The sequence below is a fragment of the Podarcis liolepis genome (genome assembly GCF_965112155.1).
Source record: "Podarcis liolepis genome assembly, chromosome: 1".
NCBI classification, from domain to species: Eukaryota; Metazoa; Chordata; class Lepidosauria; order Squamata; family Lacertidae; genus Podarcis; species Podarcis liolepis.
The window spans coordinates 20,356,232-20,377,258 of NC_139554.1; the positions used below are offsets into that span (position 1 = coordinate 20,356,232).

Consider the following 21,027-nt stretch of genomic DNA (forward strand, 5'->3'; position numbering starts at 1 on the left):
ACTTTTAAAAATAGACAATCTAGCTGCCCACAGAATGTTCTTGTCACCAAGAACTTGATGGGACTTGATGACATTCCAGAAGTCTCAGGTGAAATCAGGGGCATCAATATTGGGGGGGCCCAGACAAGCCCCACCCCACATAATCGATCACAAGACATGGCGTGTGCGCACACCATTTGAATGGCAATGCCCATCAACTTGGAGTTGGCACCCATGGGTTTAATTTTACGGGAGGGAGAGTTGGAGTCCAGCAATATCTGTCAGGTCACAGGTTCCTACTCCTGGCCTATACAATTGGTCCTACCCTGTGATGGTTTAATTCACAAGCTCCAGAGTGATGATGGTTTGTTCCAGGCAGCAATAGAATCTATGCTGCTCGGCATATGCTAAGGTTATCCTGGGAGGTGGAGTCATTAAATGCACAGCAACATGGCATTTTATTCCTGGGAAGTGGCTCTTTGTGGAGAGAGTTATGCACCTTCCCAGTTCCCCTAGATTTTTGAATAGGTACCAAACTCTGTTTAGATTTTCACTGCAATGCAAAAAGCCCTGGGATTCCCAAATGTATGCTGTATAATGTCAGAGCCCTAGTAAGCCCCCCAGAGTTCAATGGGACTTATCCTAGATAAGTGTGCATAGGATTGCAACCTCCATCTCCAAAATCAGCAAGGAGATCAGGCCAAGGTTGGTGCAAAAGCAGTTAAATTTATGCTTGCATTCTTGCATACCCAGCTTATATTTTCAGGTGTTGTATCTGGCAAGAACAATGTATTCAATTAAACTGTCTTCTAATAATTTCATATCTAGTTAAACTGGCTGAAAAACAATGCTCTCCATCATTTAAATTGTCTTCTGCTATTTCACATGGAGCAGCATTCACCAGTCACACAGGTAGAGACTTCACAGCGCAATTTATCTTCATGGACGTACTGCTATAGAATTACTTCTCCTCCAAAAAGCCTGGTGCCTTAATAAAAGCTGTCCCTCTGGTGGATAAAATGTTTTATTGATAGTACAAGAGTGATCAACTGAATTTCCTTCATTTTCTGATTTGTTTTGGAGAACCTTTCCCACCCACCTTCCCAAATATTTCCCCCCTTCTTTATATAAGTTTGAGGGATTACTTCCAATTGAAGAGTTACAGTGTCCTTATTAAAGGCACCAATTACCTGCTCATGTCATATCTTCCAAGTTTGGGCACAAATAACACTATTAATATTCTGCACCAATTTCACATAATAAATGGCCTTTCTTTGATATTTCTCAGCAGGATAGTTTTCCATTACCACATTGGATTTATTTATGGATATTCTCAAAAATCTGCATAAACACACAATGAATACCCAACTACAGAAGTTACAAACACACACACATGCTGCTCTAGATTTGTCTTTCGGGATTTTCAAAATCAAAAAGCCCTAAAGCTGCAATCCTGACTCCACTAAACTGGGACTAAGTCCCATTGAACTTACTTTTGAGTAAACATGGTTAGGATTGCTTTAAGGCATTCCTACAGAAACCCCACTTCATTTGCATAATCACAGCAAATGTGCTTTTAAATTTTGAATTTTAATGTAATTTAATTTTCTTTTCTTTTTTCATTTTTCAACATTTATAAGAAAATCTTCATGCTCTGTTCCGTCTTGTTTCCAATGCCCTCCTTCCCATTCTTCTTTGCTTCTAAATGCATTCATTTATTTTGGGGGGCATATCAGTCACCTTTACATATTTAAAATGTGTGCTCAAGATGCTTCACAGATGTAATAAATAAATAAAGATAAATTTCTAAAGAGTATCAACAAATACATTTTTAGGCATACACTTAAAATTTTAGGTGTCTACCTAAAAAATTGTATACATTTAAAATGGTAATGATACACCAGCAGATAACAACGACTATGTTGGCAGATGGATGAGCTCAGATGCTTCGAGAAGGAAGAACAGTAGTACATCTGCATCTTCTTCACATCAGAAGAGGTCAACCTTTTGCCCTCCATATGTTTGCTGAACTACAACTCCCATGATTCCTGTCCTTGGCCATGCCAGTTGGGGCTGATGTGAGTTGGAAATGACTAATGGTTCCGCAACATCCCGGGAAAAGTGTCAAGTGGGGTACTGCAAGTCCAGGACCCTTTGTTATTCAACGTCTTCTTAAAAGACTTGAACGAAGGAATTGAGAGGATGCTCATCCAATCTCCAAGTGACACCAAACTTGGAGGGGTAGAAGACAGAATCGGGACCTATTGGAGAACTGGTTCTAAACTAACAACATGAATTTTAATAGGGACAGATGTAAGGTTCTGCACTTAGGCAGGAAGAACCAGCTGCACAAACAGAAGATGGGGGACACCTGGCTTGGCAGCAGTACATGTGAAAAGGATCTAGGGGTCTTAGTAGACCACAAGCTCAGCATGAGTCAACAGTGTGATGTAGCAGCAAAAAAGCTAATGCTATTCTAGGTTGCATCAACAGAAGTATAGTGTCCAGCTCAAGGGAAGTAATAGTACCACTCTATTCTGCCTTGCTCAGACCACACTTGGAATACTGTGTCTAATTCTGGGCACCACAATTTAAGAAGGATGTTGACAATCTGGAACATGTGCAGAGGAGAGCAAGCAAGATGATCAAGGATCTGGAAAGTAAGCCTTATGAGGAGCGCTTGAAGGAGCTGGGTATGTTTAGCCTGGAGAAGAGGAGGAGTTGAGATAATGATAGCCATCTTCAACTATCTCACATGGAAGATGGAGCAAGCTTGGACTAGATGATCCCTGGGTCCCTTCCACCTCTACAATTCTATGAAGGACACCTGGAGCACCACAGGTAAGCAAATCCTGCTCTACACCTTTGAATCATGTGTTGCAAACTCAGTTAAACACCAACAAAAATCACATTTTCAAATATGTGTGGGGGGGGGTGTCTCATGATGCCTGGGGAATCTTGATCTCCTTAATGCAAGATAAAAGAATTGCGCCCCAGTAATACCATTCCACAAGTGTTTTCTCTGTCTCCTCTTCACCCAAAAAGCAACAAATAAATTAATATTCAGAGTGAAAATCACCAAGAGCCACTTCTAAGGCTTCAGTTTTAAGCTCCTTGCATGTCACTACTAATCTGCAGAACAAACTGGAAAGTTGAGCATGTGTAATGAATCAAGAATCAAAGTAAAATGCAGACCTGCTTCTAGAACCTAGCAGTAACATGCGAACCTTAATATATGTGTTGGTGTAAGGGAAACTCAAGTTATTTCAGGATTCCTGTTTCTCTATAGTACTCAAATTAGAATTTGCACATTGGCCATTGTAGCAAGGGGCTCATAAGCTTTCCCCAAATCAAGAAAAGTTGGTCACTTACCCATCATTTAAAAAAAGGTGCATCTCTCAAAAAGAGTTCAAAGAAGGGGCTCGGATTTGCATACCGTACTTATTTGCTTTGGCTAAAGTTGCATAAAAATACAATTACCATAGTGCAAATGGAAATACAACACATCACACCACAGTATGGAGGACCAGATGAGATGTGCGCTTGCTTAAGCCTCTTGTCTTGGGTAGTTCTCTGGCTGAAGGTTGACTCTCATGAATGTACAGTGGTACCTCGGGTTACATACGCTTCAGGTTACAGACTCCGCTAACTCAGAAATAGTGTTTCAGGTTATGAACTTTGCTTCAGGTTGAGAACAGAAATCGTACTCCGGCGGCATGGCGGCAGCGGGAGGCCCCATTAGCTAAAGTGGTGCTTCAGGTTAAGAACAGTTTCAGGTTAAGAACGGACCTCCAGAACGAATTAAGTACTTAACCCGAGGTACCACTGTACTATTAAAATAGGAGTCATGTGTGGCAGACCTGTTCTCCCAGGGAGTCTGGATCTTAATTTACTGTTCTCCCAACTTCAGGATTGACACGCAAGGAGAGATGTAGCACTTGGGGACAGTCACAATCTCATAGCAAAGGGCAGTTTTTCATCCCTTTTGATGAAAACATCACATACCACCCCAAAATTGTTCTTCACTATGAACCTCACCCCTAAAAAAAACAAAACAACTATCAACATTGCAGTACTGCTTACACTTGGATCCCTCATACTGGTTCAGGGCTTTGGAGAGCGTAAATGACCCTTCTAACTTTGAACTTTTCCGTAGTTCTTACTATATGAAAAATATACAAATTATTAAAATACGAGCTTCTGTTGAAATATATTTACTTGTGCCTCTGGACCTGTAATTAATTGTAAACTTTTGCAGTTGGAAAAGATTGCTAAATAATGCATTTACAGAGCTTAAAAAACTGAGATATCTGTTATTGACCTAGTTTGCTTGCTGTAATTACACAGTAAGGAAAGATTTACGTGAGCAAAAATAATGTTATTAAAGTGACTCTATTTAGAAGAGGAAAAAAAGGAATTACGCCCCAAGCTTAATGACTGCTGCCATGACAATGAAGGAACCCAACTTGACAAAACCTTTACTCACATGAATTGTTTTTAGTCACATGTTAGCTTCACCTCACTTTTCACTGGATTGAGTGCCGTAAGTCAGAATTTGCCTCAACGTTCAGTTCTAACGACAGGAAATGCTTAAAACTATCCTATCCAGGGTTTGCGCCAATGTTGGAATCGGTCCTTTAGTGTGGTGGTTCCTATCCTTTACAACTTCCTCAGATACCTTTTCTAGTGGGCTTTTGCCACCTGTTGAAGACACGCCTTTTCAGCAAGTCCTTCATGGGATTCATAAATGAAACAAACAAACAAATAAGAATTGTAATAATGATTTTCTCAAATGTGGTTCATTTATGATCTTTTCCTCCTATGTCCTTTGAAGGTCATAGAATCATAGAATCGTAGAGTTGGAAGAGACCACAAGGGCCATCAAGTCCAACCCCCTGCCAAGCAGGAAACACCATCAGAGCACTCCTGACATATGGTTGTCAAGCCTCTGCTTAAAGACCTCCAAAGGTCAGATGGATGGCTATTGTTGAAAGAGCTTTTTCTGTGGTGGCCCCTAAACATTTGAACTCACACGCTCGGCATGTTCGCCTGACACCATCTTTATTCTTTCTAAAGGGCCAGGCAAAGTCTGCCCTGTTCTCTTGTGCTTTTCATGGAATTATCGGTACCTCTCTCTTCTCAAATCCTCTTCAGAGGGAATGGTATTTTGTGGTATTTAAGATCCTTCACTGAGGGCACTCGGATGTCACAGAAAACATAGGTAAAGGTAAAGGGACCCCTGACCATTAGGTCCAGTCGTGACCAACTCTGGGGTTGCGGCGCTCGTCTCGCTTTATTGGCCGAGGGAGCCAGCGTACAGCTTCTGGGTCATGTGGCCAGCATGACTAAGCCGCTTCTGGTGAACCAGAGCAGCGCACGGAAACGCCGTTTACCTTCCCGCCAGAGCGGTACCTATTTATCTACTTGCACTTGGCGTGCTTTCGAACTGCTAGGTTGGCAGGAGCTGGGACTGAGCAACGGGAGCTCACCCCGTCGCGGGGATTCAAACCACCAACCTTCTGATCGGCAAGTCCTAGGCTCTGTGGTTTAACCCACAGCGCCATTCGCGTCCTACAGAAAACTTAGTGAATGGTTTACTGTGTATGCACCATCATATAAATGGGGAAGGAATTCAATACACTTTTTAATGTGAACCTGCCTGATTCACATTTCCGGGGGGGTGGGGACGGACGACTGAACCACAAAGCAGCTATCCTTTGAAATTTGCACTGCTCTGATGGTTCTCCAACCGAAAATTGTGTACAAAATGGGGGGGAAGCGTATGTATCTATGAGTGAAGTTAACATACAAAAAAATGCATTGTGCAATTAGGCAAAAGTATTTGCAAAAATATGTGTAGTAAGCAGGATTGCATAGAAGAATGTGTATAATTAGGGGGTTGCCTGTACTACAAGCAGCTATATTTCCCCCCATCTCGGTTTAGGACTAAGGGCCAAGCACATTCACGATTTGATCACTCCAGGAACTGGTAGTGACTTGTGCATGTGAATGGACCATCTCAGATGGAACTTCGGAATCACCTCTCCCAACCATGCTTTTTCAATGTTGCACCAACACCAGAGGTGTCTGTACAACCCTAGATTCCTTGAGAACCACAGCATGCCCTCTTTCTTGGAACACTGTGTACAGTTCTGGCCCTCTCACCAAATAGGGGAGAGTAGAGCTGGAGAAAGTTCAGAAAGGGGCAACCAATGTGACCAAAGGGTTGGAGCAAATGCCCTATGAGGAAAGGTGAAAACATTTGGAGCTTCTTAGTTTCAAAGAAAAGTGAGTAAGGGGGAGCATGATAGTAGTGTATAAAGTTGGGCATGGTATAGAAAAAGTGGATAAGTAGTTTTCTCCTGCCTACACTAGGACTTGGGGTCATCCAATGAAACTGAATGTTGGAAGATTCAGGAAAAGACAAAAGGGGATCTCTCTTCACACAGTGATTAATAATAATAATAATAATAATAAATAGTTAAACTATGAAATTCACTCCTGCCTGCTATAGTACAGTGGTACCTCGGGTTACATACGCTTCAGGTTACAGACTCCACTAACCCAGAAATAGTGCTTCAGGTTAAGAACTTTGCTACAGGATGATAACAGAAATCATGCTCTGGTGGCGCGGCGGCAGCAGGAGGCCCCATTAGCTAAAGTGGTGCTTCAGGTTAAGAACAGTTTCAGGTTAAGAACGGACCTCCGGAACGAATTAAGTACTTAACCCGAGGTACCACTGTAATGGCCACTGACTTTAAAAGGGGTTCAACAAATTCGTAACAGATAAGACTATCAGTGGCTACTAGCCAGGGTGACTATGTTCACTCTGCACTGTTGGGGTCAATATGTCTCTGAATATCAGTTGCTGTGAATCAGTGTGGGGACAGTGCTGTTGACCTCATGTTCTGCTTACATAGGCATCCAGTTGGTGACTGTGAGAACAGGATGCTGGAAAAGAAGATCCAGCAGAGCTCTTCAGATATACTGCCTCCCTGGACTTTTGCTGCAGAACCTTCTGTCCTTAATCCTCAACTGCTTACATCCCATACCTTTAAAGCACATGACGTCCCCCAAGGAATCTTGGGAACTTTTATTAAGGGTGCTGGGAATTGCAGTTCCGTGAGGAGTAAACTACAATTTCCAGGATTCTTTGATGGAAGCCATGTACTTTAACTGCATGATGTGTTACAGAGCACCCATCACTTCAGCTTTTGCTTGTGTTCTAGGAAGCTCCCTTGTAGCAGGTCACCTTATTAGTGCATCTAAGACAGTGTCATTAGACTTCCGGCAGTGGCTCTCCAACGTCTATGGGAGAGGCAGAGATCTTTCTCATTATCCACTACCCATTTCTGTAAACTGGAGGTGATGGGAACTGAATTGGGGACCTTCCGCATCCACAACAAGGATAAATGGCACCTCCCCCAAGTCTAGTTGCTGTACTTTCCCATCTAACCTCCTTTTAATTCATTTGTACTTCTCCTAGGGCCCTCGTATTTACGGGACCGGCTCTCCTGGTGTGCCCCGCAGAGGACCTTAAGGTCCATGAATAATCATAGTTTAGAGGTCCCGGGCCCTAAGGAAGTCAGATTATCCTTCACCAGGGCCAGGGCTTTCTCAGTGATGGCTCCGACCTGGTGGAATGCTCTGTCCCATGAGACCAGGGCCCTGCAGGATTTAACCTCCTTCTGCAGGGCCTGTAAGACAGAGCTATTCCTCTTGGCTTTCAATTTGAATTTAGCCTGATCTTTTATTCCCCTTCCTTCCCTCCCCCTCCCCTTTTTATGAAGATTACCCGCTCTGGGATCCCACAGCTAATTCCCCCCTGGCCTCCTTGCTGGCCCAAATAGGACTAATTTAGCCAGCTAGCCCTGGTGATCACCTAATGTTTATTGGATGGATTTCCCCCTAAATTGATTTTAGAACTTTGAATTTCTTGTTATTCATGCTTTTATACTGTATTTTATGCTGTTTTTTGTTGTATCACAGTTGTTTTAAATTTGTTGTTAGCTGCCCTGAGCCCGGTTTTCTGAACCGGGAAGGACGGGGTATAAATAAAAAATTATTTATTTATTATTTATTTACACCATTCTGCTCTGTCCCTTATTTCTCCTGCTCTGATAACTTCCGACTCTCTGCCCCAGTCTGTAATCACACCATGTCATCATCTGGGTCACTGTTTGACTTGTACATTTCAACACTTCCATATTCTGCAAGGCACAACCAGTCAGGGATGTAGCATGGGGGGGGGGACAGGGGATGTAGCCCTGGCACACAACTTTTAGTGAACCAGGCGCACCCATTCAGGGATCCCTGTTCCACCCTGCCTGCTGCTGGTTGCCAAGGTTGTCTTGCCACCCTGTGCCACCCTGCCTGCCAAGGTTGTCTTGCCACCATGTCCCCGGCCCCTTTGCTGAATGGCTGCCCTGTGTGGGTGGTCAGGCAAGCGGCGCACAGCAGCCCCACAAACCCTCCATGGTGTCAGCGCTGAGTGCTGTGCTGGCACAGCCAGTTTTGTTCACCTTCCTCACCCTGCCCCCAGTCCTGCCCAGTACGTGTGCATGCATGCGCACATGCCCCGGGTGCCAGCAAAGGACGCAACACCACTGCAACCATTCTCTTACAAAACACCTCTATGTTGTCTTTATTACTCATGCACAGACTGTCCAAACAAAGGAGTTTCGCTTCATGTCTTTCTCCCCCATGCTCACACTGTGATTCCTCAGGACAATACATACATAATGTCTTATCAATATTTCAGGTATTCCAACTTTTGCCTGACTTGTCCAGCCAATCAAAAATATATTGATGTCCAGAAATTATAGGAACAAAATGCTACTACAACAGGCATCCATCGGTGTGAATGATATATTTTTACCTCAAGGGAACCTTCAGCTTGATCAAAAAGAAACCTACTTGATTTCAGTGAGTCTGAGTTTGTCGTAAGTTTGATTAAGATTCCAGTCCTAAAGAGGAAAATCCCACTGTTTCTACAATCTGGTGACCCGCTGCCTCCTATACACACCCCATCAGTCCTCAGAGCTGTCATTTGAATGGGCTACTATGCATAGTTGCTAATGTTAAATTGATTTTGTAGCTTAGGGATGTTTTGTTGTTTTAGTGTGTTGTCACTTGCTGTACACTCGCTACCTCCAAGCATATGATCATGTAGGGAGAAATATTGCATTTACTAAAAGTTCACAAACGCACTTTGCAGTGATTTCCTCCACAGGAGTGATAGCACAAAGTACTGCCACAATCGTGGAAATTGCTGCAACGGTGGACCAGTGTACCGATGGCTCACGCAATACTTTTTCCATGCAATTACAGTTGCACATGTAGCCTGCAGTAATTGTGCTGAGAAAATGGCTGTGGAAATTGTTTCATTGTCATAAAGTTGAGTGGTGACCACCCGCAAACTTTCTTTACCTGCCTAGTATCTGTAGAATCCAAGTCTAACACAGCAGAAAAGCCAGAGAAGTCTTCTTCTTTATTACCAGTTTGTCTTATGCAGGGATCAGAGATAGTAGAAGGCCACTTTTCAACAGCCAAATTACCTTGGTCATACATTGTAACAAGGCTATTATAGACTACCATCCCATGCATAGGTACTCATGTATACGTCCCGCTGAATCAATGGAACTCAGCCACACACAAGTGACAGCAGGACCAAATCCATAATCTTATATTGCTCCTCAAAATACAATACAAATCACAACCTGGCCAATGTTTTCATTTTTTAAAAAAACAACCACCATAAAATATTTAAGCCACAAGCATTGAGGACCTAGATGCCTGATTACAATAATAAGAAAACGACGAGCACAGTTCTACATGCTTTCAAACTGAAATTAGCATTTGCTACGAGAAGAGAAATGGCCTTACCATGCAATGCATCAGGAGGAGAAAATCACCGAGCATGCTGCAGAGATTAAGCTCAGCATGGCATCCAGATTCCCTTTGGAATGCGTGAAGATTGTCCAACCCATCCTTCCCAGCCAAGCGGACAAGTTTTCTCTAGGCTTGAATTCTTCACCAGGACTCAGAGCTTTCAAGTGCATTGTACTTTCTTCATTGAGAGGTATGTTTCCTCCAGTTACGTTTCAGCTCTGCAATGCCATTTCCAATCAGCCTGGAGAGGTTCTTCATCCCGAGATCTGTGCTGTCATCAGAGACTCCAAAGGAAAGGGAGGAGGACAGAGAGAGAGAGAGAGAGAGAGAGAGAGAGAAGTATTTTAGTGAAGCTCTGGAGTAGCTAACCAAAAATGAGGAGGCTGCATCTCCTTTACTCCACTGCAACAAAATTTTGCCCATCCCCCCTACAAAGAGGCAATTATTTTCTAATGAACAAACTTTCCCAATTCCCACATAGTGCATATTTTGTAATTGCAGCTCAGTTTTGCACTGCCGACAAATGACTCCCTCTGCTTTAAAAGAAGATTAAAACAAGAAACTCCCCGTTTCTCCTTTCCTAACCTGTGTTAGGTCAAGCATTAGAAATTCTGCCTTCTCTTTAGAAAGCGGTTGGGATAAGAGAGGCGACAAATTCGCCGGAAAGGGGAAATCCTCCAGCCAAGAGAAAAGGCCGCAGGCTGATTTGCCCGAGTCACTCTGGGGCTGCTTACTCTGAATTCAAAAGAGAGATGAACCAAAGGACTGTGATCCTTAAGAGAGGGAGTGATGGAGAAGTGGGAGGGAATAACCAAGGTGATTGAGATTCTGGAGTCAGATACTTGTTTATTTACTTGACATCTGATGAGAGGGCGTTCCACAGGGTGGGTGCCACTACCAAGAAGACCCTTTGCCTGGTTCCCTGTAACCTCACTTCTCACAGAGAGAGAACCGCCAGAAGGCCCTTGGAGCTGGACCTCAGTGTCTAGGCTGAACGATGGGGGGGGGGTGAAGACGCATACATCTCAGGCATACATCTTCTTATTGCTTGTTCCTTTCACTTGAAGATGCTGGAAATTTAACATGGGGCCCTGGCCTACTAACTCACTGCCACAGATCACAACACTGATGCCTTGCCTCTGCCTGTTGTTGCTCCACACCAACTCGGAAGAGTATTCAATAATAGAGTTTTGCCCAGATCTCCTTCAAACCTACTGGAAAGCTCAGACACAAATTAAGCCTTTGTAGTTATGCTAAAAGCAGTGCTGCCTGATCGGCGCTGACAAGTGACAGGTTCCTCTCACTGGCAGTTTCTCCATTTGTGGAATCCCCCCCCCCCATTATTTTGTTTGTTTGTTAAATTCATGGAGAAAAGGCTATCAGTCTCTTGATACTATGTCTCTTGATATCAGTTGCTGCGAATCACAAGTAGGGAAAGTACATTCACATGCTGCTTGCAAGTTTATGTTCACGTATCTAATAATATGCATTCATTAAGTTGCAAATGAAGTAAATGTGAATGTGAGGCTCCTGCTCAGGTAAAACAGTTGAATAATTTGGAAGGAAGTTCAAAGAATTCTGACTAAAATTCAGCCAAATTACATGGTTTGGCTCATCTGCCACCACTGCATTGCAGCCAATGGAAGTTTACTTTCCAAATTCGGCAAGCCGCATTCAAAGCCCAACCACTGTAAGTATTTCAAGAGGAGTTTGCAGTATTTCTCTTAGACATTAGCCGGGTTCCATGGAACTGCCTTAAATCATACCATTGGTTTAGTACTGTTAATTTTGATGGACAGTGACTCTCCAGAAGCTCAGGCAAAGAGACTCTTCAGCGCCCAGTACCTAGGGATGGATGCCATCAGACCATTTCTAGAGCTAGTCACTGTCACATGCATTCATTCATAAGTGGCTTCGCTGCTATTTCCACATTCAAATGCAAACAAATAACAATAATACAGGAAAAAAACTGCTGGAAAAATCACATTTAAACATGTACTTTCATATTTCTTATTCTAATATTTTTCTTGAGAGTCCCATGGACTGCAAGAAGATCAAACCTATCCATCCTTAAGGAAATCAGCCCTGAGTGCTCACTGGAAGGACAGATCCTGAAGCTGAGGCTCCAATACTTTGGCCACCTCATGAGAAGAGAAGACTCCCTGGAAAAGACCCTGATGTTGGGAAAGATGGAGGGCACAAGGAGAAGGGGACGACAGAGGACAAGATGGTCGGACAGTGTTCTCAAAGCTACCAGCATGAGTTTGACCAAACTGCGGGAGGCAGTGGAAGACAGGAGTGCCTGGTGTGCTCTGGTCCATGGGGTCACGAAGAGTCGGACATGACTAAACGACTAAACAACAACAACAACAACAATAATATTTTCCTCCAACTCTACAATTCTATGATTATCTGAAACAGGGGTGGGTCACAGGATCTGGGTGGTAGGCCAGATTCTTACCTCCACATTCATACCCCACAGGTCAAGTTTGACACCTGATTTCACAATGACATCACGTGACCCATTTTTGCCTTTGCAGGGTGGGGAGCAAGTGTGCAGTTCTTTCCACACTCCAACAATAAGCTGCACACTCTTCCCAAGTGCTGACAAACAGCTGATTGTTGCTGCCAGAGAAGTGTTGTGCAAGGGGCTTTGCAGGCAGTGCTGATCAGTAAAGCCCTTTTAACCCAAGACCTGCTTTTACTTGCCCAACAGCTTGCACCATATATGAATCTCCCAATGCTGGTTTTCCCCAATGTCTTCATTTTCCCAGTCTTAAATTTAGTTCTCCGCGTTTCTGTGGCATTTGCAAGAAGAAGAAGAAAATCCTCATGAAGATTCATCAGCTTTTAAGTGCAAAATTCTCCTAATAAACACATTGTTGTAAGTACTTTTAACTAATAATGAACTAACACATTTCTGCAAGAAATTTCCCATGATAAAGTACATTTTTGTATACTGCTTTCACTAACATATGTATTCTTCTGCACATACATGCCCAATATATATATTTGGTACATATTGTTTGACTGGAGAACCGCATTGCAAAATTCAGAGCAGTATGAATTCCAAAGGATAGCGACGTTTCACTTTGCGTGTTGTTTCAAGAAGTGTTAATTGGGAATTTCCCCATTAAAATGCAAACAAAAACTAATTTCGCCTCCCTCTCTACTCCCCCATCAGTCACCTCAAAGTAAGGTTAAGTGCAACAAAACTCTACACCACACCCATGAGAACATCACCAAAATTTCACATACACACACATGCATACACACAAACGATAATATTCAAATGCAATTTATTTTTTTCATTAATTGATTGAAAAAGCTGTAGTCAGAGTGCTGAGAGCTGTTAGGAGACCCCTGTTTCCTGCTCAGAGCTACAATTCTCATAGTGGTTGTCAATTCCTCTTCCTCACAGAGAACTCTAGGAACTGTAACTTTCTGAAGGGACTGGTGGTCTGCATAGCTGCATAGCTGATTATTTGGTCTTATGAAGTGCCATGCATGGGTCAACTCACCTCAAAAACGCAGAGTCAGAAAAGATCTAGAACCAAGGGGATGGAGTGACTCTCCTACGAAGAAAAATTGCAGTGTTTGGGACTTAAGAGGTGACGTGATAGAAGTTTATAAAATTATGCGTGGCATGAAAGAAAGTGGATGGAGAAAAACCTTTCTCCCTCCCTCACAACACCAGAATTCACAGACACCCAATGAACCTGGAAATTGGAAGAGTCGGGACAGATAAGTGATTTCTTTGCACACAGGAAGCAATGGTGGCCACCAATTTAGATGGCTTCCAAGGAGGATGAGATTAATTCATGGAGGAGAGGGCTATTGATGGCTCCTTGTCATGATGGCTATTCTCTGCCCTCCACGTTGGAGGCAACAATGTTTCTAGATACCAGTTGCTAGAAACCACTGGAAAGGAGATCACTCTTGTGCTCAAATCCAGACATCTGATTGGCCCTAGTGAGAACAGGATGCTGGACTTGATGGCTTGATCCAGCAGGCTCTTCTTATGGGCTTACGTCTTTACAAGCATCAATGATCAGCTGATTACAAGATAACTACATGAAGACATAGCTTTTCTTGGAAAGCCCTTCTCAGGAGAAATGACAGCCTCCAGTCAGCAGCCCTCAAGAAGAACAAAGAAGAATTTGCCTCCATTCCTGGAATTTCCGCACACACACCCCTTGGAGAACCATCAGAACGTCCGCACCATTTCACAACTCATGACAAGAATGCCCCGTGCCTCCTAGCCGACCGGGGACTCTCACCCTGGTCTCAGATAAGCTCTGCATGGGCCGGGCCTGGGCCTAGGCCTGGAAAGTGTGAAAAGAACACACACAACTATGTTTTACAGTCATAGAGTCAGAGAATTGTAGAGTTGGAAGGGACTGTGTGGATCATTTAGTTCAACGCTCTGCAATGCAGAAATATGCAGCTGTCATACATGGAGGCTGGCAGTGCTATTTTTCTAGAAGAAGAAGTGCCAGGACTCACCATGAATGCCTCCCTTCTTGTTTTATAATGACAATGGCGCCCACCTGAGAGGTGCCGGAACTGAGTTCTGGTGAGTTCCGGCTGGAAAAAAGCTCTGGGAGCAAGGGGTGTAGGTTGGAAGTGATAGACAAGCTACCTCTCATGAAACTTGACTACCATTGTTCAACTTCTCATTCAAATTCTCATGCCAGAAGGTGACACGGCACACAGTTTAGGAGCCACTGTCCTAACTAAATTGCACTTCAGTTTAGAAGCCACGTTTTTGGAATGCTCTAGTATAACTCAGTCTCGGCTTTGAAGAAAAATGGATTCAGAAAGTTGGTGAGATTAGACTCCATCAGTCAATATCAGTGTACACCTGAAAACGTGAAAGGAAAAGAAGTAGACCCTCAGGATTTAGAGATAGTGGCTGAAAATGCCGTACAGTCTTCAAGCCTCCAGTGCTCAACTATGTATAGCATAACACTAAAACTAGAAAAAAGCAGTTCGGTGCAAAATATTTTACTGCAATTGAGTCAACATGGAAAAGAAATGAAAAATTCAAAAAAAAAGCAGAACACTTATCATCTGAGTTAAGCAGCTGTGTTTAAATTACACTTACTGTCCAATACCTAATTATTTCATGAAGCTGCGGATCAAGCCGGGCAAGGAAGTATCACATACTTCTGCACATACCAACCACAGCCAGAGTTTGCTGACCTAAGTTACACTCCTAATAGTCAATTTCTGCAGTGTTTCACTGCACTATTCATACTGCTTCCCTTGGCCGAACCTACTTCTGCTCCAGCAATGCTCCCTCAGGGGTGATCTGGAACAGCGAACGGCCATTAAAGGCTGCATGTGGATAGCAGAGGCATAATTTGATTGCAGAAATTCTGCATCCTATTTGCGCGCAGAGAAATTGTGCTGGGGATAGGGGCTTTCCGCCAAACTTCTCCAGAGAGAGGAGGAATTCTCCAACAGCTTGTCAGGGATGGGGTTCATCATCAGTATAGTAGCAGTTACAAAGCTTCTTCCTTTTCCCCCTAAGTTGGTGGGTTTCCTAAGGTTGGTGCAGAAGCAGTGACTGTGCTGGCAACCTGGTCATCATTTAAAATCCTCCACGGTGTCTTGGATCTCTCCCTGTTCTAAGGCAACTGTCACCAAAAGGGGGGAAAGAAGTGAATTCTGGGGGGGAGGGGGAATCTGCAAAGCGGCCTTCTTTTGTCCAGGCGGGGGGTTGGGGAGAGAAAAGAGGAAATCTCAGACTTCTTCCTCAGAAAAACACCTTCTGGGAAATTTAAGATAAGCTCTCATGGATTAGGTGCCAGACCTGGGAATGGCTTCCCAGAATTTTGTGAGCTGATGAGGGTGAAATTAGATTATGGTGCAAAGAAAGAAAGAAAGAAAGAAAGAAAGAAAGAAAGAAAGAAAGAAAGAAAGAAAGAAAGTGCATGAGGATCTCCTTTAAAAAAAAAAAAGTTCAAAGCAGCTGCTAGGAACCTGCATAAGAATAGGTCCAAGATGCTGGGGAAAGAACAGTCAACACTTCTCCCTGTGCTGTTTTCCTGATCTAAATCACATCTTTCATGAGGGAGAGAACAGAAGGACCAGTATGGCATCTCTCTGTTTGTTGTAACAGGGATACTGACAGCTTTTAAGGGCATTCTTTAGTTTGGAGAAATGATGCAAGTGACTCCCCTTATTCTCTAGCAGGATATCCCCACATATCCCCATTTCTCTCACTTATAAAGCTGTTTTTAACTTCTTTTATTCTTGTTATTTTTAAAAAGAGTGGGTGATCTTCATCATATATTTCCAGTCTCATCTAGTAGTACCCATATAACATTTCTTCACGGGATCAGAAGTGCTTGAGTAAAGTCTGCCTTGAGTCCCTCAACATGCCTACATGAGCAATAAGGATAAAAACAGGGCCTTAGTCCCCTGTCCCTTCAAAAGAAAGATGGCAAAACAAAGGGGTCCCCCCCTTTGATTTTACAACTACCTTGGGAGGGAATAAAGTTAGCCATTCCTTTCACAAGCATTCCAAGAGGTTCGTTGGTGTGAGCATGCTTTTTGATGCAGCCTAATCGGATAGTGGCTCCCCTCTCTCCATCATGCACCTACTTACGAGATCCCAAGGGAAGCAGATGCATTGCACCATCAGCAGCATGGGGCTGCATCAGCAGTGGGAGCCCCACGCAACCCAATGCGATCCATCAGCAAAGTGAACGTTGCAGAGGACACTGGGGCAGAGCCCTCAGACCATGTGCTGGCGCAAGTGGCTTCTGAGCTAAGAGGTGTGCCTTAGCCTTCCCTGCTATGTTGCAAAGGTTCCTGCGGTGCATATTTCATCTCTCATGCTCCAGGTAAACACCACCACCCACCACCACCCCTGAAGCAATGCAGAAACTAAGAGGGTGCCTAAGCAGCCTTTGCAACATTGCTGAAGTTGCATCTCTGATTTTCTGCAGCGGTCTCTCACAGGCAACAAAACGTCTCACCCCATCAGTCAAATGCAAAAACGTAATAAATGTTGTAATCCTCGACCACTGTCTCTCTTCCCTTTCTCGTGCACCCTTGTTTTGAGTATGGGGCTCCCATGTGCTCTCACCTCTCCTAATAGCACCACATATTGAGAGTTGTACATAGGGGGGCTGTGTGTAGGAAAGGGTCTGAATCAGGCCCATAGCATTGGACCAAATTATATTATTCGCATTCCCATTGCTTCTTTTCTAAGTAGATTTTGTTTTTAATCTTGTGAAGGAGACGTGTCAGTCTGCAGAAGTAATAAGGATGAATTTGCAGGATTTCCATTCCGAACATCATATAAGAATCAGATTATCTCTGAATATCATGCGGTGATGTACTTGCACATCCTCTGTTTGTTGTTGAAGCTCATTGGGGAAATGATCATCTTCCTGTACAACCATGTAATAAGACAGGACATGCAATGTGCGAATTCACTGAATCTCAAGAGTGATCATCTGCCTGAAATCCTTTTCACCCTAAGCAGATTTGTACTTCAAAAAAGAGAGAAAACTGTCCAGTAAGTTACCCAAATTAACAGTTGTAACTGCTGCATAAATACACACACATTATTATTATTCTTTAACTTAGTGCAAATGCCCAAAAGGCAGAGAGAGAGAGAGAGAGAGAGAGAGAGAGAGAGAGAGAGAGAGAGAATTGCATCAGGTTACTGGAGGAGAAAACAGCTATCCTCTCAATTAGTCTTATTAAAGTTTAGTTAAGCTCCCCATTATTGGCTTAAAATCATGAACAGGAAAATAACTTCTCTTCAAGTTTCTATGCACTGAAAATTGTAGAAATTTGGGGATATCTTCTTTCATTGGATTAGCTTCTAGGAAAGTATACACGTGTGTGTGTGTGTGTGTGTGTACATTTCAAATAATGCAGTCGAAAAAATCAAAACATGTTGCAAGGCTGAGACTTTAATATTAATGCTCTGGCTGTCAGTTTTGTGCTCTGCTCCGTTTCACTGTGCTGAATAGTATTATTCAGGCTTCCAAAGTTTATTGAAATGATTCGGTTGAGTACTAGATGTAAAGGGATGGGAATTGGAATTTAGGAAATCACTTTTAAAAAATGCTTTTAAGGAATCTGTGCCCATGAAGAGCATGAAAGGACTTAATCTTTCTGAAGCACTGTTCTGTGCAACTGTTTTCATCTTCGACAAACTTTCTTGACTGAATCTTTTCCTTTTCTTTTTGAAATGTCTTAATTTGATGCAAGACATTTGGAAATTAGCAGAATAGTGATACTAAGGTTGCAGTCCCAAGCACACTCCGCATGATGCTGAGCACAATGGGACTTAGCATGCCTAGGATTCCGGCACACTTTTTTGAAAGTAAGTAGCAGCAATACTGCTAGGATTTACTTCTAGGTAAATGTGACTAGAATCAAACATGTGAGGTCACGGTCAGGAAACTTCCATGGGACTAAACATGCTCCACCGACTGGTTTGTGGAATAGTTTACTCAGAATCACAGCTGATGTCTATTAGGAAATAAACCATGCCAAAGCAATCACATTCCTACAGTACATCCAGATTGCTGCTTTCATAATTGAGAAATATGATATGACATGAGGCGACTCTTGTTTGCTTGCCTATATCCCTATATTCCACAGTTAATCAGCTACGAAGTTCATATTAAATTCTTCCTATTTTAACATCTCACTTCCTTTCCTCTGCTGATCATGAGGTGGCTTTTTAACGTGAGCCCTCCGTGAGATGGGGTGCTAAATGGCTTATGCGGTGCAGAAACGATAACAGCTTTGCCTGCTGTTAATTAAGCATACAGCTATTCATATATTTTATTTATAATTTTTATCTGTCAGCATGCTTGTGTGCAGATTGCATAACTAAAATGCAAACCAGTATTTGAATTAATTACTTTCCACAATCAGCTATACTTTCTCCCTTGTGGCATCGCTATAAAATTAATAATTTTGCTCAACACTGCCTCTGGGTTATTTTCCTAAAAGGCTACCCTAAAGATTCATCTTACACCTTTAAGATTCATACTGAAAACCATGAAAGTGCAACTAAAAAACTGAGGTGTTTTAATTCGAGTGGCATTGGTGTGTGTGTGTGTGTGTGTATATATACATATATATATGCGCACAAGAGTAATTTTCAATTTTTCTTAGCAAAAGAACCAATGATCACCTGTCATTGCAAATAGCATTCTCTATTAAGGCATTATTAGCACATCCCTCACTCATGCAGTAGTTCTGTAACTGATCCAAGTTGAATAGCCCAGATTAACCATAAACCCATTAAGAATCTTCATGTTGATCCAGAGACTACATTCAGCTTATCAGCATTTAAAATGCCACCGAATAGAAACTAGCTAATGCGGGGGGGGGGGGGGGAGAGAATACTGGTGAAACAAGAACTTGATGGTTGCAAAAAGCAAAGATTGAGAAAACGAACTGGAAGGATGTGCTTGAGCAATCACACAGCCTGTTCCCATGCATGTTTATTTGGAAGTAAGTCCCACTGACTTCACTGGGGCTTACCCCCACATCACTGTGCAATAAGGATCCAGTCAAAATTTGCCAGGATACTTGTAAATACAGACCTCCTCTTAAGATAAGGTCCACCTTTGTAACATGTTTGCTGGGCAGCTGTGCCCAAGTTCTCAGAATGGAAACAGCTAAAATGTATTAATGAAAAACGTACAACTCGGGCATGAATAATCTGTCTTGCAAGTATTGCCAAGATAGCACTGTGCAGCTAAAAACTAGCGTCACGCAATTTCCTCCGAAACAACAACTGCCCCCCACTCAAACCCCCATTCAGTTTGTTTGTTTTTTTAAAAAAAGAAGAAGAAGAAGGGTCTTAAGACTCACATATTCCACTTGGAAGAGATGTTAAAAGTTTAAGCCATCGTGTTTTGCAGTGCTGCTCATCCTGTCCACAGAATCAGCCCTTCACATTTATCTTACGTGGAAAGGAAATAATGACATTCTCTCCAGCTCTTATCCTCCTTGGTAAGTGACAGCTCTTTACGGACGCCGGCAGCCTTGCTGAAGTATTATTGTAATCCATCCGAGCTTCCCAAGATTGCTCAGGAGATTGAGTCTGAAATATACATCATCTTTAGTTTCGCAAGCTGCTCAGTGCTTTCCCCCTGCCGTGTGCCTTCCCCTCCTGGATGCCTGGATATCTCAAACTGGATGTAGCACAGGCTTGGCTATTTATACAGCGTTCTGCACTGCCTGCTTGGAACACAGAAGGAGGAGAGCAAATGAAACTGAACTCTTCAGAGATGAAAAATGCTCTCACATGCCCGGGCATTTCCCATATCAAATGGTATTCATTTTTTTCGAAGTGGAAGGCAGCCCCTGGGTTCAAATAAACCCAGGCAAGCACATAGATATATATATATACACACACACACAAATGGTTTGGTTGGTTGGAGAAGCAATACGGAATGATACAGAGAAACAAGCAGCAGCTTAGTGAGCATCAGGAAGGGATGGGCATCTTGTGATTGCTTTGAATTTAATGCTCCTCAAGGGGAGTTTGTTTGCTGGTTGTTGTTGTTTGAAAAAGAGACCTCTACAAATACAGCGAAACCTGTCTCATGGAGTGTAAATCTGTTGGCTCAGCCAAGTTCTTCTGGCAAAGTTATACAGCATGTGTATATTTACTTTTGCTGATTTGCTCGGCATTTCAGCCACGGTTCAACAACAACGGGATTAACTCACCAGATGTATCTTTTCTCCCTCCTCGAGAAAGATGAAGAAGAGCAGGATCTGGGGGAAATATTGCCCTGGTCCTGATTTGCTGAAGGCAATAAGGCCAATGACCAAAGGCAGGAGGACCTTTATTCTGTGATAATAAGGGTCAGACGAAAGGCCAAGATGCCCTGACATGATTCCTGGTAACATTTTGATAGCCAATTCTTCTATCCAGCAGAGATTACATTTTGCACTGTGCCTGAGGGCAGTGGGCTAGCTTATTTGTTAAGGGGCAGGGGAACACAGCCCTGTTTTCCAAAAGAAGGAAAATGCTCAGGGACCTCAGGAACAACAACTGAGGGGCTCTCACTGCTGTCTTCTCACTTTCCCCAACATAGGAGCCAACTCCTAGGGGTCAAAGTCCCTTTGCCTCCCTCCCCCAATAAAATATTTGAGCCCCCC

At 43.0% G+C, this 21,027-nt stretch overlaps 1 protein-coding gene across 4 annotated transcripts in view; it reads right to left on the reverse strand.

The window, feature by feature from the left end:
• The window catches only part of TUNAR (transmembrane neural differentiation associated intracellular calcium regulator), a 54,204-nt gene extending 33,986 nt beyond the window's left edge, over positions 1-20,218 (reverse strand). The window contains exons 1-2 of one of the 4 annotated variants that reach the window (XM_083503898.1): positions 19,732-20,212; positions 9,865-10,136 (exon numbers count right to left, since the gene is read on the reverse strand). In XM_083503898.1, the coding sequence (XP_083360024.1) occupies positions 9,865-9,900 (36 nt within the window). In that variant the 5' untranslated portion in view covers positions 9,901-10,136; positions 19,732-20,212. Of the gene's footprint in view, positions 1-9,864; positions 10,155-19,731 lie in introns of all 4 variants that reach the window. The other 3 variants (XM_083503896.1, XM_083503897.1, XM_083503899.1) reach the window with 3 other exon arrangements.
• Between the last annotated feature and the right edge of the window lie 809 nt (positions 20,219-21,027).